The sequence below is a fragment of the Castor canadensis genome, chromosome 9, assembly GCF_047511655.1.
Source record: "Castor canadensis chromosome 9, mCasCan1.hap1v2, whole genome shotgun sequence".
Taxonomy (NCBI): Eukaryota; Metazoa; Chordata; class Mammalia; order Rodentia; family Castoridae; genus Castor; species Castor canadensis.
Window position 1 is genome coordinate 122,120,440 of NC_133394.1, and position 27,015 is coordinate 122,147,454.

Consider the following 27,015-nt stretch of genomic DNA (forward strand, 5'->3'; position numbering starts at 1 on the left):
CCCCTCTACCTCCTAAAAGGGGACAGGAAGAAGGAATATAAACATATGTAGTTAGAGTTGTTTATGCAAATTTTGGTTAACTGGAAGTTATGCAATCATGCTTAATTTTCCTGTGGAGAGGAGGGGAAAGTTTCCATCAGAATGAGACTTGTGGCACTTTTGCCTCTGGCAGATTGGAGTGTGGAAAGTGAAGGCTGGGGTGCCAGCAGCTGCACGAACGCACAGCTGTGTGCATGGTTTTAATCAGCCTCTTTGTTTGGCTTCTCTTTTTCTTCTGTGTCTGTAACAGCCTCAGCGATGCTTGCCCACGTGAGACAATTTTTGCACTGAGCACAGTCCACTCATGGTTCTCATTTGAATTGCTATAAAGTGCTCTGGCCTTTTGGGTGTCCATGTAGAAAAGTGCCTAACCCATAAGATAAAGCAATGCTTGGGTTTAGAGCTCAACTATAAGGTTTTTTGCCTTCCTATGTGATTCCCACCCCACCCCCACTCCCCCGTAATACCTCTACCCTTATGACTTTCTTATTTTGCTTCCTCTCTTCTCTGTCCTCTAGTACTTAGTACTTTTTTTTTCATGGTACTAGGGTTTGAACTTAGGGTCTTGCGCTTACTAGGTAGGTGCTCTGCCTCTTAAGCCACATTCCCAGCCATTTTTTGCTTTAGTTGTTTTTCATATAGGATCTCAGGGCCAGTCTTGGACCATGATACTCCTATGTGTTCTTCCTGTGTATCTGCGATTACAGGCCTACCACCATACCTGGCTTGTTTGTTAAAATGGGGTCTTGCTACCTTCCCCCCCAGGAAAAGAACTGCAGCCCTCATGATCTCTGCCTCCCTAGTAGCTGGGATTCAAGACATGAAACACCACACCCAGTCTCTAGTACTTTTACTTGTCTCATGTTCAACTCAAAAAAGGCCAAGAATGAGATCTTTAAAAACAAAGTCAATAAATTAATTAAACTGATAAAATATTGATGTGTGGCTGAAATTGTCTAGTGGGTATATTTTATTTGGCATTTTGAACTGAATACCTTTGGACTTTGTGGATGTTTGTCTGCTTGCCACAGTCTGTGCCCCTCTCTGTTGTCTCTCATACTCACTCTTCCTGTGTGTTTACATTACTGGTCTGGTTTTAGAGCCAGAGTAGTCCCTTGTTGAATTCCAAGGCCTTTTCAGTTTTGTTTCCCTGAGAATGTTCTGTGTGCAATTTAGAATTCTAGAGTATTAAAAAAGATGATGCTTTTTTTTGTGTTCATAGTCAAGTAGGAAGGGTTAAGATGCATGAAGGTATAAATATACAACTTATTTATAAAAAGATGTTACAAAAAGTTAAGAGTTGTAACTGGAAATGCTATGTAATGCCAACCAGTAAATCTTTATAATTGACACAGGGATCCAGTAGATTCTATGTGTGACTGTGTGAATTCTGCTTGGGTAGTTGATTCTGGCTCATGAGGCTTTGGCTTGCTCATAGAGTTCTCGGATCTGTAGCTGACTTGAGAATGAGGTCTTTGTGTCCATATTCTCAAGTGTCAACATTGCCTTTACAGTTCTTTCCTTGCTTCTTTCCATGTCACCTCTCTCACCATACTTTGTATCCATAGGATGATTTTAGTTCTTCTCATTTGGGGTTTGCCTGGCTGTTGATGCTATAATTAGAAGATTCTTTTCCTCTCTTTTAATAAAACTCTCTCCCTTTTTCCATTTCTCAGCGGATATCTGGAGTGAACACTCATTTCAGACAGATCCGGATTTGCCGCCTGGCTGGAAAAGAGTCAACGATATTGCTGGGACCTATTATTGGCACATCCCAACAGGAACGACTCAGTGGGAACGGCCCATCTCCATCCCAGAAGATCTTCCTGGTTCTCGAAAAGGGTCACTTAGTTCTGTAACGCCATCTCCCACCCCAGAAAATGAGGTAGAGTGTCTTTTTACTGGCTTAGTAGAGTGGATGTAACTTATAATTTCTCATAGACTAGTTGGTTCCATCCCAACAGGTCATCGAGGTAAGTTTTTTGATTGTTTGCATTTGAAATCTCAGAAATGCTTCCTCTTGGTAAGTAGTGTTGATGTCTGTCTTTCAGGGGGGTTTTCACTTTTAATGCCTTTTGGTCTCTTGACATACCATTCTAAGTACAGAAAGTAAGAGGACTGATTAATGAGAAGTGGTTAAGATTCCCTGGAGCTCATGGAGCTATAATTTACCCTGCAGGTACCACTGCATAGCGCTGGCTCAATAAAATATTTACATGTAGAAGAAAGTCTCTTGTCCAAGAGTGTTATAATTACCACACATCTTATTAGTTTTGGGTTCATTTAAGCAGAGGATGTCTGTAGGAATAACCCTTGAGAGCCCTTAAATGCTTAATTTACAGTTTTTTTAAAAAAAGATCTGTTTATTTAGCAGAAGTGACATTATTTTAGAAATAATTAGCAGCATAAATTTCTGTTATCCCTGAGGAAGGAAACTGAGTATTTAAACAAAGATTTGAGGCATTAAAAAATTCCACTGTGGTATCTGCTAATATCAAGATTCCTGCAGTGAGCCCTTGTGAATCCTAATATCAGCAGATTCAAGAGAATTATAGTTGGGAAAGGTGCAATTAAGTGAAGGGTTTTGTTCTGGGGTTTTTTGTTGTTGTTGTTGTTGTTGTTGTTGTTGTTTTAGCACTGTGGTTTCTCTGATACCAGGCATGTCTGCCTCTTTCTCCGGGTAGTCTTTTATTCTTTACACAACCCCCTTTTCGTTCACTTTGAGCACATGAAATACATTGATCTTTACCTCTTCCCTGCAGAACTGCTCTGTGTGCAACTGCCATCACCCTTCTTGTCCTGAAAGTAACCAGGCCTTATGCTTAACTCTGATGAGTTACCTGTTCTCTGGGAAGCCGTAAGACATCTGTGCTAAATCCCCACTTCCTGCTTGTGGGGATTCAGTGTCTCATTTTGCCAGCCCTGGCCTCAGACTCCATCTTTGCAGAGATGGTTTGGAGCCAGCTGTATCCTACTTGGTAGCCAAGGGCCTTGGTTGGTTTGTACTTTGTTCTAATCAGGCACGTGCTGCAGTGCCACTGAAGCACATAGGATTTTATTACTTGTCTCTAGTGTTTTTAATTACTTTTTATTGAAGCATAATATTCCCTGGGCAATTTCCATTCAGTCATTTATTCATCTTGGTTAAGTGTTCTAGAGGATAAAGATGAACCACACAGTCTTAGTCTTCAAGGAGCTCAGTATGTAGGGGAGTCCTTTTCCTGTCCCATCCCAGATGTACTCTGGACTTCCTCCCTGTACCATGGGGTCCTCTGAGAAGCAAAGCCAGCAGTACCTGTCTCTGCTCTCACTAAGGGTGGACACCTATCCTCCTTCCCCATACATAGTTTCTCTTGGCACCTCTGCTAGGATCTTTCTCCATGCCCGTGCTTCATTCCCCTGTGCCAACCCCTCAATTGTATCAGCAGAATTCCTACAACCAGAGCATGCCAGGGTGGAAAGGGCTCATCTAGTGCCAGCATCCATACATTACAGATGGGAAAACTGAGGTGTAGAGCAGTCAGTGATGCACGGCAGTGCTGGATCTAGAGCTCAAAGTTCCTGAAACCTCCTTGTCCTGGACCTGAGTTCTTACTCAGTATCCCTGGCTTTGGAGTTTCAGCCTACTTCATCTCCCATTGTCCCTGAGGTGAGGAGATTGGACTAAGGTGAGCCCCAATCCCTGTTCTGGTAGTCCTGTGTCCTTTGTATTTAGAAGAAATTAAATCCTTCTTCATGCCTGCTTGCTGAGGCCAAGGCATGGACGTGGTGGATCCAAGCAGGCAGTCTGAAGTTACGCATTTTCATTTCTTCACTTAATGTAATAAACTTTGTGTCTATGCTCTCTGCAAAACTCTTGGGAAGAATGCAGCTAGCTGGGAACCTGGCCTAAGTAAACCTGTCAAGTAGCAGAGTTCCTCTCGAATCTCTGAGTTTCCTGAAGCCTACCCTTGCTTCTTTCCCCTGCCCCTGTTATGCCTGCTTCCTGCCTCAATTCTATCCACTGCTCAGGCCCCCTTGTTAGGCTCAGCCCCTCTATTCTCTCTGGGATTCACTGTTCCCTTCTCACATACCCATTGCTCAGCCTCCTCTTTGCTTTTAAAGATTTGTTGTAGGATTAGAGGTGTAGCTCAGCACCTGCAAGCCATGGGCTCTATTCTAGCACCACTGAAAAACTATTTTTTCATGGCATTTTTATAAGGATCATTTCATTTGATCCTTATAAGACCCTCTATTGGCAGAAAAGAGGCCACTGAGCATGCTGTTGGGCTTAGAATAGAGATTCTGCATTTGGTCCCCTATCTCTTGACCCTGAACTTTGTCCCTAGTGCTATGGTTTTCCACCTCCTCCTAGTTCCATTCTCCTCTTCTGCTGCTAACCATGCCATTGTACTACATGTTAGTATGTGATTATTTTTAGAAGTTTTCAGAGAGAGTAACATCCATAACTAACTAACTTACTTACTTCCTCCCTTCCTTCCTTCTCTTTTTCCTCCCTCCCTCCCTCCCTCCCTCAGAATGGATCCCAGGACCTTCCGCATGCTAGGCAAGCACTCTGCTACCGAGCTACATCCCCAACTCTCCAGCCCTTTCGACTAAGGGTAGATATTCTTCCTTTCAGTTGTTTACTTCATACATATTTTCCCCCTACATAAAGTTGTTAAGTCAAAGAACTAAGCAGATTTAAGAGGTCATAAACTAAAATCACAAGAGCAGAGAGATGGGCAGGTAGAGAGAGGAGGAACAAGAGAGTTGGGGAAAGACCCAACCTGCCACACACCCAGGTTGTGGAGACACTGACAATGATGCTAAACTACAGGCACCCAAAGGGCTCAAGTATTTCCATTGTTGGTCCAATGCCTTATCTCATTCCTTCCCAAGAAGCACACACCAGGTCCTAACAGTGGTAGTTGTCATTCCCATTTTACATTTGGTAACAGAGACACGGAGTTTAGGGAGCTTGCATAAGATCACAGAGCTAGTATGCAGTAGAGTCAACCTTGAGTTAAAGTCTGCTGACTTCTGTTTCTATCCCAAGCTTCACACAATATATCAGGAGCTTGGAGACTCTTAAACCTCTTCATCCCTCCCCAAGGGAGGACGGTGTCACGTGCAAAGTCTTCTGCAAATGACTTCTCTTAATGATGTCTCAGGTGCTGGTGATAGCTGCAGAGAAATCATTATTTCTCTAACACTGTTTCTTTGATCCTTAAGAAGACTGTGTTTCAACTAATTTCGAAACATGAGAGAGAAAGCACAATGTTAAAGGAGAGGAGAATATGGTAATGCATCATGTTGGAAATGCTTGTTTTAATTCAGTGTTTCCTAAGCTGGCTTGAAAAGAAAATCAAATAATAAGTGCCAAAGTCAATTTCACAAAACACTTCGGATTGCACGCTTCCTTTACAGTTTGACGTTTTTACGTTTCACATTCCCAGGTTCATTTGGGAAGTGTTGAGCACAGTGGATAGTGTTTCTCCGCACATTGCCAGCAGTGTTTTTAAAAGTTTTTCAGCTGGCCAGGAAATATTTGCTGCTGAAACTTGGCATACTGTGCTCCCCCACAAACCATATATTTATTCCAAATTACCTCCTAAATTGCTTGGATGTTGAATTTTAGAGAAAAGCGAGCCACACAAAATATTTTATGAATAACTGTTGGTATGGCCACGTCTTACTTACAGTCTTTCCAGGTGAAGGTGGTTTGGGCTTCTCAGGGAAGGTGGGACTGCAGCTGGCACAGTGCAGGAGAGTTTCTTCTCAGAGCTGGAAGCTCATCTTGGTCATAAATCACCCTGTTCTTGCTGAAGGGCTTCTAACTTCTGTGGGTGCCCAGCAGCTAACTCCCCAGGAAAGGCAAAACGTATGACCTTAGAACCTGTTTGTTTCCATGTACCCTTAGAGTAAGGTGACAACATGAAAGTGCTATTCTGTCATCGTTTGATTGAAATTCTTGGTCTAATCAAGTAATCTGGACACCGTAGGACTAGGAAGAACCTTTCGGAAGGGTCTAGCAAACAAGGGGCAGTGTGTCTCAGCCGTGAGCCGAGAAACCATGCTGTTTCCTTGGTCCCATGTAAGGCCACTGAGACAGATGCTCTGGAGCTGGGGCCTGGAAATCTGCCTTTACATAAGTTTTCAGGGAATTTCGTACTGAGCATGACAGTCAGTCCTCTAGAGACCCAGGTGCCCCAGTTTTGTTTATGGGTTACCTTTCAAACTCTTCAGCTTCCGCCCAGCATCTCCTAGTACTGTGCTCTCACCCTCAATGTTGAAAGCCCTTTATTCTTTTTCATCCCTTCATAGAAGTGTCATTACTTAGGGCCCACCATTGTCCCTCCAGGAAGTTCCATGGGGGTTGGGACCTGGTGCCTTCATCTGGTATTCCTAGACCTGGAATGTGGTGAAATTCACTCATTATTTGCTGAATGCAGGGAAAACCAGGCTTATGACTGAGGGAGCTCCTTAGCTGCTCTGTGTAGCAGTAGAACCTTGGGTCTCCTGCCTGCTCTAGAGCAGACTCCATGTTGTGCTGCTGGTCACAAAGACCAGTTTAATTGCACAAGCTTTTGTCAGTGTTTGCTTTTTTTTTTTTTAACTTCTGTGCATTGTATTTGTATAATAAACCATAATGCTACCAGTAGAGCCCCCTTACCTGCAGGGGCTGAGCCTTTCATGGCTGCCGAGAATGGCACATTGTACTGAACTCTCTGTATTCTGCAATGGAACCACAATCCATCTGATAACTAGAACAGCTGCAAAGTTACTACCAGTGGGGCAGATATACAGTGTGGATATGCCAGGCAGAGGGATGACTCACTTCACCTGATGGATGGAGCTCAGTGTCATGACATGTCCTCATGCTCCTCAGAACAGGTCACAATTTAAAACTTATGAATTGTTCATTTCCATAATTTTCCATTTAGTATTTTGGGACTGTGGTTGACTTTGGGTAACTAAAACTGCAGAAAGGAAAACCATGGGTAAGCGGGGACTACTGAACTCTTCAGATAGTATTTATTGTACCTGCTAGAAACCCCAAGAATAGTTTTAAAAGGAGAATGTATGCCCTGGTGAAGATATAGAGTGCTTTTCATGCTGCCAGACCTGTTCCTTACAATCCCAGAATTCCAGTATTCTGGAGTTTTGCCATTTCCACCTAGGCCCCAGTCTTGACATCTTCACCAAATTTCTTTTCCTGCATGGAAAAAGAGCAGAGAGTAAGGAAACTCTTTTCCGGGCTCCTGGGCAGCCAAGACCCCATGCTGAGAGCTCTTATGTCACCTTGCCACATTTGGTATACAAGGGAAACAAGCCACAGAGCAGATGAGAGCAGAGTTAGGGTTTGAATCCTGGCTTTAGAACTTCACAGGTGACATGGTGACAGCATCCGCCAAGGCCACCACAGAACATGCCAATCTCCCTGCAGGTTCAGCCCTTCGCTCTCCCTCTGTGGTTTGCATTTTGGTACCACTTCCTGGGGATATTCTCAACTCCCTGTCTTAGTTTGTTCTGTCCTCCAGTAACACAGTGCTGCAGACACTAGGTGATTTTTAATGACAAGAAATTTATTGGCACAGGCTTCTGAGGGCTGGGAAGTCCGAGATCAAGCATCTGGTGAGCGCCCTCTTGCTGCGTCATCCTGTGAGCGAAGGGGGTGGAGGAGAACCACAAAAGAATGAGCTTGCAGCCTCAAGTCTTTTAGTAATGACTTTAGTCCATCCACGAAGGTGGAGCCCTCATGACTTACCCACCTCCTGCTGGTCCTCACCCCATCACTGTAGCACTGTTTCCAACACACGCTTCCTGGAGGACACAGTCAAACGGTAGCACCCTAAAGGAAGTCCCTTTGGAGGGACTCTGTCCTCAAGAGCATCCTGTTGACATCGTTAAAACTGCAATATGCTATCAGCCTTTCTCCATTGGAAGGACAGGGCCTCATCTTTGCTTCATTTGTGCCATTGCTTCCAAACACTAGAAAGGAAATGAAAGAGGAAAGCTCTCAGTGATCTGGATCAGATGATTGACTCTCCCTAGTAGGCTTCTGCGTGGTGCTGCAGGGTCACAACAGGCCACATGCTCCCGCATTGGGTCACTCCTCCCAGGTATCTGTCTCTGAGGGTCTCCCAGAACTGAGCGGGATCATCACATTCAGAGTAAGGGCAAGACCAGAACCAGAACCAGGAGAGTGTTCCCAGCTCCAGCTCTGGCCCCAGAGTATCCCATGGCCATGCAAGGCGTCAGTTGCATGGCCTGGGAGGTTACCAGTTGGGAGTTTGCTACTCACAGGAGATGGTTTCTAGTCCATCCACTCCTGCCCCCATCCATGTGTCTCTTCTGACCTAAGACCGTGCCCCACCTGCCCCTTCCTCATTTATTGCCACTCTTTGTCTCTTCCTTTATCTCTCCCTGGATTTGTAGTCCTAGGATTGTAACCAGCGTTCACAGTACAGAGACTCCTGTGTGCACTGAGCAGAGGCATAAAAACACAAACCCATGTGCACACACACACAGGTCTGTTTTAATTAAGTGCTGAAGCTTTTCTGAACACTCCTTTTAGAAAATACAGTTCTTTCTCTCCCAGCCCAACACAGAGCCAGTCTCAGATAATTTCCAAGTTCGTGTCTTTTTTTTCAGACACCCTTTCTTTCCTTTCCTTCTTTCTTTGATATTTCTTTCAAGGATGCAGTTACCTTGAGCCTAATTTATTATCTGATGTCCTTTTTCAATATTCACCTTAACTGAAGAGCAGACATTTACATGACTATTAGAGTCACAGTGGTGACTCTAAACCTTTTGCTCTGAAAATAAGAGAGCAACTCTAGCCATCTTTTCCCCAGAAAAACACACTGCACAACCCAGCTCCCATCTTGAAGGGGTCGCAGCTGCTCTGAGCTATTGACAAGAATCTCCCAAGTTACTGTCCTCATCAGTGGAGGCCAAACCCTGCTCTGAGGAGATAGAAAAAGGAGAGGTAAGGGGCTGTGCATCACTCCTGCCCTTTTTTCATTAAGAGAGACTATTTTTAGACATTAGTACAGTGATTTGAGTTCTTTAGTGTTTTGAGTGCTGCCTACCCCAAAAGAGAAAGCCAGCCAACACCAACTGCACCAACTCAGAGCAATGAGAACAGAAGTAATAAGCGGTGCCTTTGCCTGGTCAGTCCTGCAGACTCAAATGAACGCCTCTCTCCACACCCAGCACATCTGAACCTGAGTCCATCTGCTCTTAGCAGGTTTCAAAACTGCAGCAATATTGTAAGGAAAAGTTCTGGGTCAGCAGTCACTTCTCATTGACAAAGAACTTCAGTTGAAGAGTCATTAAGTGGGGAAGTTTCCATTGTTGATTTTTTTATCCAAGAAAAGGGGTTTTCCTGACAAGTCAGTAGAACAGTCACAAGACTGTCCCTGCGTTTTATCAGTTGCATTTGTTTCCACAAATCTTAGATGAGAAATATTTGAACGTTCCCTTGGCATAGTTGAAAGAAAAGACATTTCCTCGTTGTCCAAGGCATGTGCATGGAGTTGTACCAATGCAAAGACCTGTGGCGAGAGCTTTCTGAGCTCGGCAAGGAGCCTGCTTCCCACTGTAGTTATGTTTAGGAAATCATCTTGTTGCCAGGTGTTAATCCCTGGAGAGCCTTGTGGGGCAAGAAGAGCTTTTTATGAATTAGGGAAGTTACATCAGATTGCTTGGGACTGTTTTTTGTTAGATTGAATAAATTTCAACAAGATGTTGGTGTCAGTCTGTACTCTTTACTAACCTTCTCTCCTCCTCATTGTTCTTTTTCTCTTTTGAGTGACAACTTGACCCCTAGATTTTTGTGCCTTTAGTTAGAGTCATCCCACTGTTTCCAAACCAGCCGGGGACATCCCTAATTCCACTTCCACGTTCAGAAAATAACTCTGTGGTTAACGGGGGGGGAATGTTTGCTATGGAATTAGGTGTGCTGGGGATTTAAAGCCTGTAAGCATATGGTCTGCATTTAAGACCAAGTTTAGAAAATACCCTCACTGTCTGCTTCTAATAACGTTCAGTCATTTGTTTTGGTAAGTAATTAAAGTGCCATTTCTCCCTCTGCCCCAGTCTTCAGGTGACAGTCTAAAGAGTGGGCTAGCAAGTTGCTGTTAGAGTGAATTTGTTCCCTAACCCATCCTGTGAATATCAATGCTAACAACAGTGTCTTGTGTTTTTTTTCTTTTTTTTTCCCCTTTTTTTTTCTTTAAATCAATGTGCTTTTTTCCTATGTGAATAATTATATGTCTAGAAACAGCCATGGAGTGATTTTGCTGTTCTGAATGGGGGGAAGATTAATAGTGACATTTGGAAGGCAAGTATATTGTCAGATTTTTAGATCATTAAATATTTTTCCTTTCTGCATGGCTGTGGCTGTATATTTTTCTTCTTTGTGAATATCATGCATCCTGCAGGGATGAAGCAAGGGGGCTTCTTGCTAGGGTCACACAGCTCACGCTCCCTGTTGCCTTTTTTGATGTCTGCCATTGTGAATGACCTCAGGCTGGTTGTCCCAGGTCCCTGTTGCCTCTTAAGAGCAGGCACTTGTACACCAGAGTCAGCACCCAGCAGCCACTGCATGCCAACCTCCGCCTAAGCTCATACACACTGTCTGCCACTTGCGGGGGCGGGGGGGGGGGGCTTTTCTCACTTCAATACGGGAGGCGATGGAATGAACCCCTCCCCCATGGTACACTGACGGAGATCTGTCTTCCTCTAGGACTTGCATGCAGCCACCGTTAACCCAGACCCCAGTTTAAAGGAATTTGAAGGAGCAACCCTACGCTATGCATCTTTGAAACTCAGGTAAGTTGTTGGAAAGTTGTGTTGAAATGTGTGGCTTTTGGGAGGGGGTGGGGGCAGGGTGGAGAAATGACCCAAGCCTTGTATGCACATATGAATAATTAAAAAAAAAAAAAGAAATGTGTGGCTTTTGCAGCTAGCATTTGCAATAGAAGTCTAAGGCCAGTTGTCTGGTTTTCCTTCTAGAAATACCCCTCGTGCTGATGATGACGACTCTTGTAGCATCAACAGTGACCCAGAAGCCAAGGTTTGTAAGAAACGCTTTCAGCGACCAGGTTGCATTCCTGCATCAAAGTAATAACTTTGGATAATAGCCCATTTTTTTTTACAAACTATCTTTCCCGTAATTATCTCTGATACTCTCCCTTTCTTAACCTCTCAGGCACTTTAAGAAAATCCTAGGGCAAGTTAGGTGTGGGGGTATTTCTATAACCAGCAAAACTGCCTGGGACTCACTCCATCAGTTCTTTGCACAGTGTACTAAGTGCAAATTGCTGATTCTGTGGGCCCAGCTTCAGAGCTTTTAAAGATAGCAGAGCTGTGGGTGAGGACATTAACAGGCAGGGTATGAGGCCTTCCACTCCTCCTTTGCTAGAGCAGCCTGTCACCTCTGCAGGGTGGAATGGGTTCGCCATCCGCATCACAAACACAGGTGGAAGGTACTGATTTATGATGAAATGTGAAGGCAAACTTGTCCCCACTTTCCTTTGGGACTTTTTGCAGGATACCAATGGGACCATGGTGGGCATGTGACCCACTGCACAGGGTCACATGCTGAGAAGTGCCCCTTGCAGGGTTTAAAACTATACAGTTGCATCTTGAAACTTTTAACAACTTGATTTGAATGCCTGTTTAAAAGCAAAGCTGCAGATGGTGGCATATACCCAATGGGTTTGGAGCCTTGACTTATGCATGGCTCCCACAACCTTACTGCGTTGCCTGGGCAGTTTTCAGCTGCTCACTCCCTTGGCATCCCAGGCCCTGCTAAGCTGCCCATCTCTGTTCCCGCTCAGTGACTCCTGCTGCCCTCTACCTCTACTAGGAGCTTGGCCACGAACATAGGGCAGGTTGAGACAAGCATACACATCCGTGCATGGTAGTGGCCATCCCAGCCTTGACTGGCAGTGCTGCAGTGTGTCCAGCAGGTAACTCTGGGGTGAGCCTCTTGCTTGCCAGCAATCCAGGTACAATCATGGTGTGATGTTGCAGGATGCTGGCAGCTGCCTGCCTGTCTATCATAGGTTAGGGTGATGGGCCTTTGGGTAAGGGGATTCCTGGCTCAGTTTCCCTACTCCCAGGCAGCACACACGGTGCAACTGTCCAACAACTCGTGACAAGAGAGCCAGAGCCAGTGGTCTGTGTGTGCAACAAGACCTGGGCAGGGTCCTGGATGCCCATGGGGGTTTGGCACTCACTCTGCAAGGATCCCAAGCCTGAGGGAGTGGGACATTAAATCACCAGCAAAAATACCAGGCAAGTCCAAAGGGATCCTGTGTAAGGAGAGAGAAAAAGCTAAATGTCTTAGAACTTTTTATATATTTTTCCTGCTTTTTGAGTCCTGCATTTCCATTTTGCATGTTTTCATTTATATATACATAGTTGTCCTCAGTTCTCACCACCATGAAAAGCCACCGTGTGCTTCTCTTCAGCACTTTCCTCTCCCCTTCCTGGCACCTCCTGTGCTATGGAAAGGAAAGAATCCTAGATTCCTTTTCATTGTTATGAATCCCAAAATAACTGTCTACAAATAAAAAAGAAAATAGGTTTCCTTAGTAGTAGGTAAGTAGAGAGCACCATCAGGTTCAGAACCTCAGCTCCATTTCCAGAAACTACTGTCTAGCCCTCTGGCTCTACGAGGATCCCAGGGCTGCTGCTCCCTGTGGGCCCACCTCATTCTAAGTACACCAGGTAGGATGGATGACTGCTGCTCTAGAGCCAGTGGCATTCGAACGAGTCCTTGAGCTGCTGCTGACATGCTGGCCTTTAAAGATAATATTTATGGCAAAGGAAAGATGCAGTAAAGCAGGAAGGCAGACTGTGAATAATTTGCTTTGCTACCAGGTATTTTACAAGGGCTATCAGCAGAGGCTGGAGGAGGAGGACTGGGGCAGTGCTCTCTGAGGCCACAGTGGGGGGCTGACAAGAGCTGGGCCCCACAAGGGATTGGAGGACTGGTTCAGTTGTACTCAGTGGGTGAAGCGGGTTTTCTCTTCATTCCCTACTATTTATACTGCTTGCTGGAGTCTTCCTATGTCAGTGTGTCCCACACCTGTTAGGAACTTGTTCATGTTTATAAGAAGGCTCAGCTTTGTTATAAGTTATGAAGCTGTGCTTAGTTTTAAGCAAAAAAAATGTGCATTGTATTTTTTATATCCTACTTTCTTCCATAAAGATTTGAGAAGACTTGTAAGAACAAATGCTTTTTAAGAAATCACAGAAGATATAGGGAATAATCAGTACATCAGTTTTGGCTGAAACAGAGAAAAGAAAGGAAATACAGAGAAAAAGGGGAAATGCACAGCTTTTCAGGTGATAGGATTTACAGAGTGCCTAAAATCGACCTCCAGGTGGTGTGGGAGTGAGGGAGGTTCCTGCTGATTGCAGATGGTCCCTGACTTACGGTAGTTCAACTTAGAGGTTTTCAGCTTTATGGTGGTGTGAAAGTGGTATGTGCTTAATACTTCAGATTTTAAATTTTCATCACTTCATGGGTTAGTGAGATTCAGTGTGGTGCTGTCTCACCATGCTGGGCAGATGCAGCAGAGAACTGCAGCTCTTGATCAGCAGGAGATCACGAGGGTAACACCCAGAACTCTACAGTGGACTGGCGGCTAAGGCTAGGATGCTTAGGAGATTAGAGGCATTGTGTATTTCGGCTTACCATGGGGTTATCAGGATGTAACCGCACTGTAAGTCAAGGAACATCTGTGTTTACTTCCATCAAAGATTCTTGGGGTGAAGGGCACATCCTTAGAAGGGCACATCAGACTCTTGAAAGAACTTTTACAAGCTTACACATGTTTCAAACTACTCCCATTCTGGCCTGCACCCAGAAAGTCCCCAAAAGCGTGTCAAGAGCTGAAAGGGCTGCAGAGCCTGCTTTATATGAATCAGGCCGTGTGTTAGGCAGAGCCTTCCAGTTCCTTGTGGAATGTAAGGTTTTTCTCCTTCTTCATTATCAAATAATTGTAAAAATGAATATTTATGGAGTGCTAACTTTTTGATAGGGATGTCCTAAAGACTTCCATTCTGTTGACTTTCCTGATGTAAAATTCAGTGGGCTAAGTATCATTGTCTCCATATTGCCGAAGGGAAACTGAGGCCTAGGAAGTTAAATAGCTAGAAAGTTCCCCTTCACTCCTTGCCTTACACCCTAGATCCTGCATCTCAGATGGAGAACTGGCAAGGCCTAGATTTTCTGAATGCTCAAGCTCCTGTTTTTCTTTTTTTGGCTTGGTTTTTGAGACAGGAGTCTTGCTCTATAGCCCAGGCTGGCCTAGAACTCAGGATTTTCCTATCTCAGCTTCCTGAGTACTTGGATTACAGGCATTCACCATCATGTCCAACTGTCAGTTTTTATTTTAATAACCCTATACATTCTTTCAGTCTGTCAAGGACCAGAGAAATGAGTGCCCCCTCCATAAACAGAAAATATCCTTCTTTAAAAATTATATTTAATTCCATGTATATGGAATTCTAAATATAATCTATGAGGGATGATTACCAAAAAAGGTTATTACAGAAAATTTCTTCTTACTCCCAAGATAAAACTTAATTATCAGGATAATTAGTTGCTTAGTGAAACCTCTAAATAGAAATTACAACATGAAACACACACACACACACACACACACACACACACACACACACACACGCCATTCCACCAAAGGGCAGAGTATTTTTATAACTCTGAAAATGCTCTTGAGCCTAATTTTTGTACAGTAAGTGTATTCTATAGTTGAGGCACTGTGTGTGTCTGTGTGTTTAATTCTAAACTCTTTTACTTTCTGCTTTGCAGTAATTATGCAGTCAGAGAAGAGTTGCAAAGACTGAGTTCCCACCCACACTTCACCTTGCTAGCTCTAGTACTAACATCTTCACAATCATGGGATAATTAAACAATGTATTTTTTTACCTGTGTTCTTTTTCTGTTCTAAGACCGTAGCTGTTACTATATAGTGGGCTCTTAAAAATTATCTTACATCTTCCTGTCTGTGATTCCAGATTGTTTGTTATTTTAATTTTGATGAAAGACCCCTTGTGGTTAATAGCACCATGATCTTTCTAGACACCAGGGGCCCCGGGAGCAGTTTCTAGTACAGACAAGCAGAGCTGCAACTTTATAAAAATTGGTGACTCTTTCTCTTTTAAATTACTGCTTTGGTAGAAGTTGCTAAAACTGATATTACTAGGTCAAAGGCCGTCAGTTTTACAGCTTCTGTCACTTATTATAAAATTGCTTTCCAGAAAACCTGCAGCAGCACACAGCAATCCCATCAGTAATATCCTAGAGCACACCTCTTGCCTGATGGCAGTCTACCCTAGGCTTTGTCTCAGTTTCATCACATATGACTACTTCCCGCTCCTGTTAAAATTTCCTCTTTTTTTCTCTTTCTTTTCTTCTTCTTTTTTTTAATGATGAGATTGAACCCAGGGCCTGTACATACTAAGCACACTCTAAAACTGAGATAAACCCAGTCCTAAAATTCCCTCAGTTTTTTGGTGGTACTGGGGTTTGAAGGACCCCCAGTAGGCGGGTGTTCTACCACTTGAGCCATCTCTCCAGCCCCTTTTGCTTTAGTTGTTTTTCAAATAGGGCTTCACTTTCATGCCTGGACTGGCCTGGACCACAATTCTTTCATGCTTTGCCATGGCTGGCATGATAAGTGCCTCTAGCCTCCTGGTCTCTGCCTCTTGAGTAGCTGGGCCACTGAGCCCAGCTCCTTCCTTTTCTTAAATTATCATCAAACATTTCTTACGAAAATGTGTATTTTAGTCCATTCTTGGCTTTTTTTTTTTTTTTTACTTCTTGATTTTCTGTATGTTCTTAAAATAAATTTTTAGTTTGGAATAATTGTAGATTTATAGAAAAGTAGCAACGATAATACAGAGTTCCTGTATCCTCTTCACCTACATTCCCCTGATTTTTTATTATAAAATTACCACTTATAATCATATACATTTATAGTGTACAAAGTGATCCTCTGTTAGGTCTTTTTTTTTTAATAAAATTTTTTTCTTAGGATATATTCGTTATATGGGGGGATTCATAGTGACAATTCCAATTAGACTTCTATTGTACATTGCTTAGATCACCCCATCGTCTCTCCCCCTCAACACCCTTCTCACCCCACTTAAAGCAATTGCAAGAGGTTTCTTTGTTATATTTCGTATAAGCGTATGAAGTCCATCAACCATATACCCTTGCCTTAATCTCTTCATTCACCCTCCCCCCTCCCACTAGTAACCCCCCCCCCACACTGTACCTATTCTACAGTCCTGTCTTTTATTATTAATATTTAAACTGCTGTTCAAACGGGTTTCTCTATGTATCCCCACTGTGGGTATACTTTATTTTGGTCCGTTCAACCCTTTCCATTACTCTCCCTTACCCCTTTTCCTCCCAGCCACCCCCCTTTTTAGCAGCTTTCAGTACACATGTTAGGTCTTTTTATTTTTTGATGGTGCTGGGGAATTGAACCCAGAGCCTTGCACAAGTTAGGCAAGTGCTGTCTCACTGAGCTACATCCTCAGCCCCTCCTAATATTTTATCTTTCATAAGCAAGATGCAGTTGTCAAAATGGAGAAATTAATGTTGGTACGAAACTATTAACTAAGCACTTTGTTTAGGCCTTGCCATTTTTTCCTCCACTGTTCCTTTTACTGCATTTGGTACTTAAACTTTTTAAGTCAAAACTATTTGCTATTGTAACCTTAAATGCTTTTCTCTAATCATTTCTTTTTCCTCTTTGTCCATTTTGTATCACATTTCCATAAGAAAATGGTTTAAATATTTCCATGTATTCACACCTCTTGTAGACAATTGCCTTCCATGCATTATTTGTCATGAGGGCATCTTCTTGCCATGTTTGGGTGGCCAAGTAGCTTGCATTTTAAAATTACCATTCTTTTCCGGTGTGTTCCATGTGCTCATCCCACTTTCATTCTTTAGGTTCTAAATTTAGCCCTTCTCCTGTGACACATGGTATGTGGCTGGCCAAATGCATGGTTAGCACTAAAATAAAGTCGAATTGTAGAAAAGTGAATACTTTGAAAAGCACCACCAGTTCTTTTCCTTTGTGTAAGATCAGGCTTCTGTAAAGGAGATGTTCTGCCCACTGGTGGACAACACTGAGAATTACATCTCTAAAGAAGCTGGAGGCATTTCATTTGGAGTCATAGAATTGCACAGCTGGAAGTGATTAGGAATGAAAAACGTGAGTCCTAGTGGGAGAGATGGCACTGAGGGTGGGTCTCTTGATCCCCAGATCAAGAGGAGCGTTTTTAGAACTTTTCTTAGAATGTTATTCTTTAAAATACAAGGAAACAGCTAAAGGAGATTATATGGTCCTAACCATTGAGTTCGCTGGGTTTGAGTTTCCTGACTGTGAAGTGAATATGTCATCATTAGAAGTCACTTCTAGTTCTGAGTGGTTTTAAGATCCCAGATGAAGTGTAGTAGTCCTGATCTATGGCTTCTAGAGATGAAATAGTTCCGCCTGATCTGTCTTCAAGTCTGGACCCAGAGAGAGACCTGGCTGGCTCCTCTCTCCTGAACACACATTCCATGGTTTCCCTATACACTGCCAGGGACCTGCACACAATTCTCCTTTCCCATATCTCACATAAGAAAGTGGTACTTGGAACATGTTAAATCATTTACTTTATCACGCACGTAATAAACCAGTCACTGGAGCACTGGCACTCAGTCCAGATACATATGACACCCAAATCCAAACAAGCTCACCTGTCCCAAGCTATGCCTTCCCTAGGCTTGGGAGTGTCTTGGCTGCCCGGGTTTGGGGGTAGAGGTCACAGAGCTGTTGAAGGTAGGCATGGGAAAGGGAACTGGAATGTCATTGCTTGGGGACAAATACTCCTCACCCTCACCCCGACTCCTGTGGTCCAGTCCTTTGCAGTGCTTTTCGAACTCTGCTGTTGAGATTGTGATTCGGTTGTTCTGACATGGGACAAGGGATTGTACTTCTGTGTCCTTGGGTGATGCCTACAGAGAATGCTGTGAGCAGCAGCACGGTGAAGTGTGAGATCCCATCAAAATAAGGCAGCTTTTAGTGCATCTTCTGTGGAAAGGTTGACACAGTCTTCTACACAGTACTGTCCAGTTCCCTTACGGCCCTTTGCAGCCAGAGCTCAGCTCCTCAGGGATTTTATTATCCAGGCTTTGGACTTCGTGAAAGCTTTGCTTGTCTCCTGCTTGTACCAGCCTGTCTGTCCCACATGGAGAGACAAGGGAAGGCGGGGATACCGATGACTGGGCTGGTAGGTTTGACAGAGAAACTTTCTGAAATGAGTAGTGACTGAGCATAAGAGTCTAATACTTTCCTGTGAGCTTTATTTATCTGAGCTCTCCCTTGGTTCCTATTAGCATAGATTTTCATGAAGTAATTATATTAGAGGCTGCTGACAAGATTAGCACTAATAGACAAACAGGAAGTGGAAGGGAGTGTCTTTTTTCATTCAGATTTATTTCTGTTCTGTGTAAGAAATTCATTACCATTGTTTAGCATTTTTATGGGACTTTAGAGCTGCATGTAGTTCTTATAATTGATTTTTGTTCTTGTGGTTTAAATTGTTTTTTCTTTCACGCTGATCTTGAGGGAAGTTTGGATTTTATTTGCATTGCTGATTCATTAAGTCAAAAACTTTTATTGAATGCTTAATGCTAAAGGAACATACATGCTAAATATATGGTGTAATGGTTGAGGCATAGACTCTGGACCCAGACTGTCTGGGTTCAAAGTCAGGCTCTGCTGCTTATTAGATGGATGACTTTGGGTAAGTTACTTAGCCTCTGTGTGCCTGTAGAATGAGGATAATAGAACCTGCATCCTGTGGCCATTGTAAACATCGAGTTGCTGTAGTCCCTCACATGTAATAAACATGCTGTATGCATTAGCCATTATTTCTTTTCCTGCTAATGAGAGGACTAGCCCTGGCCCCTGTCCTCATAGAGCAGACAGCAGGTGGACATAATGCACTATGCTAAGAGCCGAGCTATTTCCTTGTGAGTGGAGGCTGTGCGGGTCATCTACCCGGGCCGGGTGGAAGAGGGGCTACCATCGTTTCCCAGAAGGAGATGGTTCCTAAGCTAATGAATGTATTTATTTGAATTGTGACAGAATTTAGTGACTCTCCCTTGCCCATTCTTCTAAATAAATGTAAGTGCCTTTGGAAGTGATTTTATGTATAAATTTCATGTTCAATTTCAGAAAATGCTTTTCAGAACAGTCAGATCTGTTAAGATCTGAAATACTGTGGATTATATTGTTTTTGTTATGTTTATCTGTGTTATTTTTATTAAGAAACAAACAAACAAACAGAAGAACACTGTACCAAAACTTGTTGCCTTAAAACAATTTTATTTTGCTCATGATTTTGTGAGTTTGGGAATTTGGGGAAGATTCAAGGATGTAGTTCCTCTGTGGTCCACATGGGGGCAGCTGGGCCTGGAGGCTCACTTCCAAGATGGCTGCTTCACTGATGGCCAGGTAACTCAACGCTCCTCTTCATATGGCACATACGCCAGGGCCTCTCCGTGCTGCTGGGCTTCTGAGAGTGCTGACTGCCGGATAGGAAGAAGCAAGAGCAGGTGAGGAAAGGCTATTCTTGGAAATGGTGCCACTTCACTTGTGCCATATCTTTTTGGTAAAAACAGTCACAGCCCAGATCAAAGGGGTAGAGAAAGGGACTCCACTTCTTGATAGGCGAGTGGCATGGTCACAGTACTGGGAGTCACAGATGGGAGGCTTCGTTGCAGTCATTGTTAGGAGGTACAATCTGTAACAAAAGTCATTCCCACATGTCAGTCATTCAAAGTAATGCCCTTTGTGAAGGGCAGTGCATAGCAACCTAGTTCAGTCAAGAAACCATGGTGCAGAGCCAGTGATGAAAGTACCAAGTCCTGGCAGAATGAGATTCATCCTCTCATGCATGGCTTTTGGGATGGCATTCTCAAAAGGAGAACGAGGATGCTCTCATTCAGGCCTTAGAACAAGTGGAAGGAGTGAAGAAAGGTACTGTGACCTGCCCAGGAGTACATAGCTGGTCATAGATGAGCAGGACTTGAAGCCAGGCTTTCTGATGAGTGCTGACTCTCAACTACCGCCGGCCTTGGATGCTCAGCTTGCCCAAAGCATAGCTTTTGTGTTCCTAAAACTGTTTCTCTCCCTTTATTTGCCAGCACAGCCTGCGTAATGCTGTGTTCCTGGCAGCACCCTGGCTTCCTTTCCCTCATTAGCTTCTGGTCACTACACTTGCTGGATGAGCCATCGAGGAATTGGCAGCTGTGTGTGAGCCTCTGAGTTCTGAAGGGTGCTGTTGGAACAAGATGCATTGTTCTCCAACTGTTGGCAGCTGGACCTGGTGATGTGCAGATGCCTGGAGAGGCTAATTAAGAAAAGTAGGTTTCCCTCTTCCCTGGAGGAACCTGTAGGAACCAGGTGAGGTGCTGGCCAGCCGCCAGCAGCAGTGGCAGCGATGGGCATCCCAGCAGTGCTGAGGCAGCAGGAGTGTGAACCTGGCCCTGAGGGATCCTGGCAGAGAATTCTGGGCCATGGGTAGTCTCAAAATTAGGCAGACACAGCAGCAGTACTTAATCCAGTAGGTCTGAGTCCTCTAGGAAGGGCCAGCTGGTCAAGCCCTGGGGTCCTGTGCTGGCTCTCCAAGGCTCCCACCAAAAAAAGAGAACATATCCCAGGCTGTGTTCTCTTGGAACAACTGCATGAGAAGATCAGCTATCAGTATTTCAGTAGTAATCCCAACATTTTTTGTTTATTTGTAGTTAATCAAATTGATAGGGAAACCACAGCTTTCCTATAGGACCATTGGAAAATTCCATCACTAAGCCATTGCTACCCAAACCACTTCTTTCTACCACAGCACACTCCTCACTCCTATTTGAAATCTCATCCAAGTGTGAGGCCCTGAAGCTAAGCCACAAAGAATGGGCCCTGAATTCTTCCTCTGCTTCTGCTGCTGATGCTTTTGAGGAAATCATTTTAGAAGCCAGGCTTCCATATTTTCAGTCTCTAAACGGATACCAAGAGAACAAGCTCTCAATAATTGTCCACAACAGATTCATCCGGTCATTTGACATTGATTTACTCATAGCTAGTACATGCAAGGTGGTATGAGATCGATCAGATTGAGGAGGGAAACAAAATAAACAGCAGAGAAAGTGGTGATATTTCAGAACGGCAGTTACAGTGTTACTGGGATTGAAGAAGAGTTAACTTGCAGCTTAGAATTTCAGATGCTTCTGTCAAAGGTGACTTTTGAGATCAATTCACTGAATAGGAACACATAAATAAAGTCAGTTGGCTTTAAGAAACCCTGAGACCAAAGATCTCTTCATTAAAACCCTGTTTAGCTATTGGAGCAACACATTCCTAACCCAGCTCTCTAGCCATACGTTGTTGGCACAAATCAGAAATGTGTGGCTTCAGATTCTGTGACAGTCCCTCATTCTCTTAGCAGATTGGCTCCTTGGGTCTCCACCTTGGGGCTACATTATCAATTATCAGTTTAAATAGTAAGTGGGTCCTGGCTCTGGAAAGCTGGCTTATGTAGGTGGTGTGGAACCTGCAGCCAAGATCATAGGATTTCTAGCTTCTCCTGAGAGCCATGGTTTTCTGAACTCAGAATTGTGAGTTCAAACAAGCTCTGTGGTAACCTGGAGCTTATTTGTAGAAAGGACTCAGTTTGTTTCCTCGTCTCGAATGTGAAAGGCCAGTGTCACTTTAGAAAACAGAGCAAGATACTATATCCACCTCACCTTTCCTGCTTCACATGTGCTTGTGCATCCCCGCCATGTTTTGGTAGAATCTAAAAAATAGTAGACCTTCATCATTTGGCAACAGTAGAGGGCAGGATGAGAGGGAAACTCATATTTCTCCAGCTCCAACCATACACTGGGCTCTCTACACACAAAGGCTCATCTGTCAGACTCTCACAGCACTGCTGCATGGAGGTACAGTTATTATTCCCATTGAATAGGTGAGGACCTCGAGATTCAAAGAACCTCCTACAATCACAGATCTGTTATGTGGACAAACTGAAATTTAACCCAAGCGAGGCAGAGTCTAAAGCCCGTTTTCTTCCCAATTGTAGAATAATGGTGGTAGGAGCTAACATTCATTGAGCATGTAGTAAGAGTGGGCACAAATGCACAAAGGTGGCCTGGGGCCATTATCAATCAGCTCAGTCTTCTGTCTTTCTATTTCATCTCCTGCCTCAGTAAATGCCAATAGCCAGCGCTCACGAGGTGCTGCCACGCTGTTCTTCCATGGCCCTGTGCGGTACATTCTGTTGGTTTCAGCTGGAGAAGCCAAAGTGAAAAGCGTTAGGTGACTGGCTCATGTTCCACACTGGTGAATGCAGTCTGGTTGCTGAGCTGTGCCTTTGATCCACTCTGCTACCCTTCCTCTCGGTGCAGGTCAGCGTTTCTAGGGCGTTAGAGTGTGCACGTGCATTTGGTTTGGTCCTCTAGTTCCTTGGGGATCATTGTGATGGGAGTTCTGTGCCATAAGCACAAGTTCACCTGAGGACATTCAACTGCTAAAACTTGAAAGATAAAATACGGTTTTTTTGTGTGTGCATGGTTTGTTTCTGTTTTTAGTGTCATACTAAAGCAACTGATTTTCAACAAATGACAAAAGAAAACGCCTGCCAGAGTCTTTGTCCCCAGTGCAGGGCAGTATTCAAGATAGCAGGGGGAATACCTGGGGCCCAGCTCCCTTTCTGTTGGTGATAAGCTGTGTGCCTTTGAATAAGTCACTTCACCTCTTTGGACCTCCCTTTTCTCATCTGTAAGACAGAATGCTGCTGATGCCCACCCTGGGAGCCTCCCAGTGTCATTGTGAGGACAAAATTAGTGGTAGCAGGAGATGGCTTGGCAACTCTACAGCCCTAGCTAAGCATAAAATGGGATTGCTTCCTCAACATTTTTTAAAGATATTCTGATATGATGATTCCCAACCATCCACAACTGTGTGGATAAAGTCCTGGGAAGCAGTGGGGTACCCTACCTCTCACCCTCCTCCTTCCCCAGTCCTCAGCCTAGGAATCATTGGTGTAACCATTAGACTTTTGTCATATGTTATAGCTTAAGTTAAGGACTGGTTTTCCAGACCTTAGGAAAAAAACATAAAGTGAAACATAGTGGAAATGCAGGTAGCACCTCCTATCCAAGTTACACAGCAAATTTTGATCTGCTGTCCAGAAAGGAGGTTGTGATAGCATAGAAAGAATTTCCCATATGTTAATGGATTGAATGTTTGTCGACTCATCTTCTAGACAAAACAAGCCTGAAAACAATTTTTGGACCAGTTGCATTTTAGTACATGAGTTTTCACTTTTCAGAGAACAGACTGCTCTCTTGTTTTCCTTCATGAGTGTATGTGAAACACTCATTGGATCAGACTTTTGTAGTGGTTCAGCCGGAATGGGAAAGGCAGCCACGCTCACCGAAGCACAGGCCTTCCTTTCCTGTGGCTTCCTTAGAGCCAGGCTGCTCTCAGCCCCCAGGGTCCTGGTTGGAAAGATTTGACCTTAAGCCACTGAGAGCTCTATACCAGCCTTGAAAAAAAAAATAAAAATAAAGCCCTACTCCAAGACTCTCTGTGAATGTTAATTGAGATTAAAGTTACCCCATTTCACAGGAGAATGTCGGTAGTTTATATGCCCGTTGATCTGCTCTTTCTCCCTGACATGTGCATTGATTTTTAGAGTGCAAAGATTGCCAAAAATGAGGGATTGCAGCGTACTCTGGCCCGCTGCCATTGACAGCATTAAAGCACTCTTTCTGTTGAGGAGTTAGGCTGTTGATAAATAATGTAGCAGCCATGAAACATTTTCCCCAAAATCTGTTTCTTTTTTTTTTTTTTTAGCTTAATAAAATGTTAACATCAAGGGAAAATTGACACAGAAAGCTGCGACATTCCCCAGGCAACACACTTTTGCATAGCATTACACACAAAATATAGATAGTCTCATTCCTCTGCGCCTCTTTGTGGACCTCTCTCTGTGAAAAGTGCGTCTCCAGGAATGAGTGTGGCCAGCTCTCGGGAACTGGCCCTGGCCGGGCGGCGGAGGCTGTGCAGTTCAGGTGATGTGGTTTGGGGCTATATCACATCGTTAGTAAGTGAAGATGTAAAGTACACAGGTTGTGTCTACTTTTATGTACCGAGGCGTGGCTTCTGTCCTCTGTCAAGTTGGAAAGGCTCTTCCTGAAGCAGTTTGAGAAATGAGATGGTCACAGCTCTAATGCATTGACAGGATAAGTTTCCCACAGGTTGTGTTTTGCCTACAGAATCAAAACCTAGATTCTGGTTTAGTTGTCTCATTGAAACAGGAAAGTACAAATGGGAGAGCTGACAGATCACCATCCTGGTTTTTGTTTGGTTAGTTGGTTTGGGTTTTGTTGTTGTTTTCATTTTTATGTTTGCCAGAACTGGGGTTTGAACTCAGGGCTTGTTTGTTAGGCAGACATTCTACCACTTGAGCCACTCCTCCAGCCGTTTTTTCTCTATTTTTGAGATAAGATCCCACTTTTTGCCTAACCTGGCCTGGACTGTGATTCTCCTATTTATGCTTTTCACAGTAGCTGGGATGAACAGGCACATATGCACCACCATGCCCAGGTATTGGTTGAGATAGGAGCTCACAAACTTTTGCTGGGGCTGGTCTAGAACTGTGATCCTTCCAATCTCCACCTCCCAGGTAGCTCAGATTGCAGGTATGAGCCACGGGTATCTGACTGGTTTATTTTTTTGAGACAGTGTCTCTCTATATAGCCCAGGCTGGTCTCAAATTCACCTCCGCCAGCCAAGTGCAAGAATTACAAGCATGCACCACCACCCCTAGTTTACTAATCATCCTGTTTTTAAGCCTTTGCCCAAGGATAAAGAGTTCATGACTCCTGGGTAAACGATACCTGTTTTACTCCCTCCTTTCCATGAGGTCAGCATTGTTACTCTCCTGGTAATTCTAATGCTTCTACCCTTGCTCAAGACCCTGTGTAGGTGACAACTTTTAGTTGCCATTTTCCCTGCATTCACTCAAATACAATAAGATACCCCTTTCTTCTTCTCTGAGGAGACTGATCTTGACTCTCTCCATCTTCTTTGTGGGTCACAGGACTTGTGTAGCTTCAATTATTTTTGGTGATTTTTCTCTGGATACTCTGAATCTTCTTATTGGGAGAAAAATTAATTAGCAAATGCTGGGATGTGGAAAAAACTCACACGGGGAACCTGACCGCAAGAGTTGTGTGAAGAGACTGTGCGTGGGTGGTAGTGGAAGGAGAGCTGTGTTGACAATCAGGAGACCCCACTACTCACCCTATCTGCAGTTCACAGGTTACAAGACCTTGGACAAGTTGCTTCCCCTTGATGGGCCTCCTCGATCAGAAAGCAAGAAAGAGTTTGAATTCAGCTCTAAAAATAAGACTGGCCGAGGAACTGGAGTCAACTCACAGAATAGCAGGGCATGTGGAGAGGACCTACTGAATACTTGCTAACAGCTCAGGGAAAAGGGGAGATGAGGGATAGGGGTGTGGGTCAGTGGTAGTGGACTCGCTTAGCATGCCCAAGGATTCAATCCCCAGCACTGGAAAAAAAAAAAAAAAAAGGCTGAAAATGAAAGGCGAATTTGGAAACATGGCTTCTCACTGAACTCAGCAGGCAAGGTCCCCCATCCCTAGACCCACTGAAGGCCCCTTCAATAGGCAGAATCCCTGTTGTCCCACAGGTGGCATCATGAGCTGCAAGTCATAAGGTGCAGAGGTTGCCAGCTCTGACTTGACCTGTGTTTGAGAGCTCTGCACAGTCTGTAGTATGGCAGAGCCCAGGGACGTGGTGCTGTGGACGGTCAACCGTGTAAACTGTAGTACAGATCTCCCTCCCAGCTTCTGACCCTGCCCCTGACCCTGCCCCATCACACACTCCTCACCCAGGGCTTCTCCCTGCCCTCTCTACAAGTCTTTGTCAATCCTTGCCCTATTAATGTCTTACTTTGCTATGCCTCCTTACCATCCCAAGGCTTTGTGACTGTCGGTCGGTGTTCCATCACTCCTCTTAGAATCCGGGTCATCTGTCACCTTGCAGCATGCTCAGGATTGTCCCTCCCCTCATTCGTCTGTGATCACCAGGGTTGGCTAGCCACACCTGCCCCAGAAGAGTTTCTAGTTTCTAAAGTTACTTGGCATCTTAGGGTCCATCTGTCTTACTGACCTTGTGTCAAACACACAGGTGCACTGAGGTCATAGAGAGACTTAAGGCATACCACCTGCTTGGAACAAAACCCTGCCACGAATCTACATGCACCGAAGCTATTCATTCAAATGGAAAGACATCATGCATTTTGAAAATCGGGGCCCAGTCAATACAGGGAAGAACATCATTCAAAGCAGGAAGTGGCCAGTCTCTCAGACTGGTGTACGGGGCAGCATCCGCTTTGTGCCTTCCTGTGAGGAATCCACAAGTGGTCTCTTCATTCATTCTGTCTGTCTGACTTCAGGTCAAGCCTGAGATACTTGAACGCTTCAGTCATCTCTGGAATGAGGTTTCTGCCTAGTCTAGTACTGAAATAGTCTTCTTTTTTTTTTTCTGGTATTTTGAGACAGGATTTGGCTATGTAGCCCAGCCTGGCCTCAAACTCATGATCCTTCTATTTCAGCCTTCCCATTGCTGGGCTTATAGGTGTGAACCACCACACGCTGCTGAAATGGTCTCCTTCTTAACATGACACCTCTACATCCATGTGATCCTATCCTAAGAATTCAGCACATCTAACGTAAAGCAAATTCTTTAGAACAGCTTCGTAATATTCTTCCTGAGCCAACATCAATCTTGGCAGAGTGTTAACTCTTCACTTCATCTTTGCAGGATAGTCAGTCAATGCCAGTGGCCAGGGACTGTT

General features: G+C 44.1%; 1 protein-coding gene across 16 annotated transcripts in view; it reads left to right on the forward strand.

The window, feature by feature from the left end:
- Apbb2 (amyloid beta precursor protein binding family B member 2) overlaps window positions 1-27,015 on the forward strand; it is a 326,509-nt gene that overhangs the window by 221,345 nt on the left and 78,149 nt on the right. For 14 of the 16 annotated variants that reach the window (XM_074042381.1, XM_074042378.1, XM_074042383.1 and 11 more), the window contains 4 exons: window positions 1,716-1,924; window positions 10,307-10,369; window positions 10,775-10,860; window positions 11,044-11,104. In XM_074042381.1, coding sequence (XP_073898482.1) covers window positions 1,716-1,924; window positions 10,307-10,369; window positions 10,775-10,860; window positions 11,044-11,104 — 419 coding nt within the window. The remainder of the gene's footprint in view (window positions 1-1,715; window positions 1,925-10,306; window positions 10,370-10,774; window positions 10,861-11,043; window positions 11,105-27,015) is intronic. The other 2 variants (XM_074042394.1, XM_074042393.1) reach the window with 1 other exon arrangement.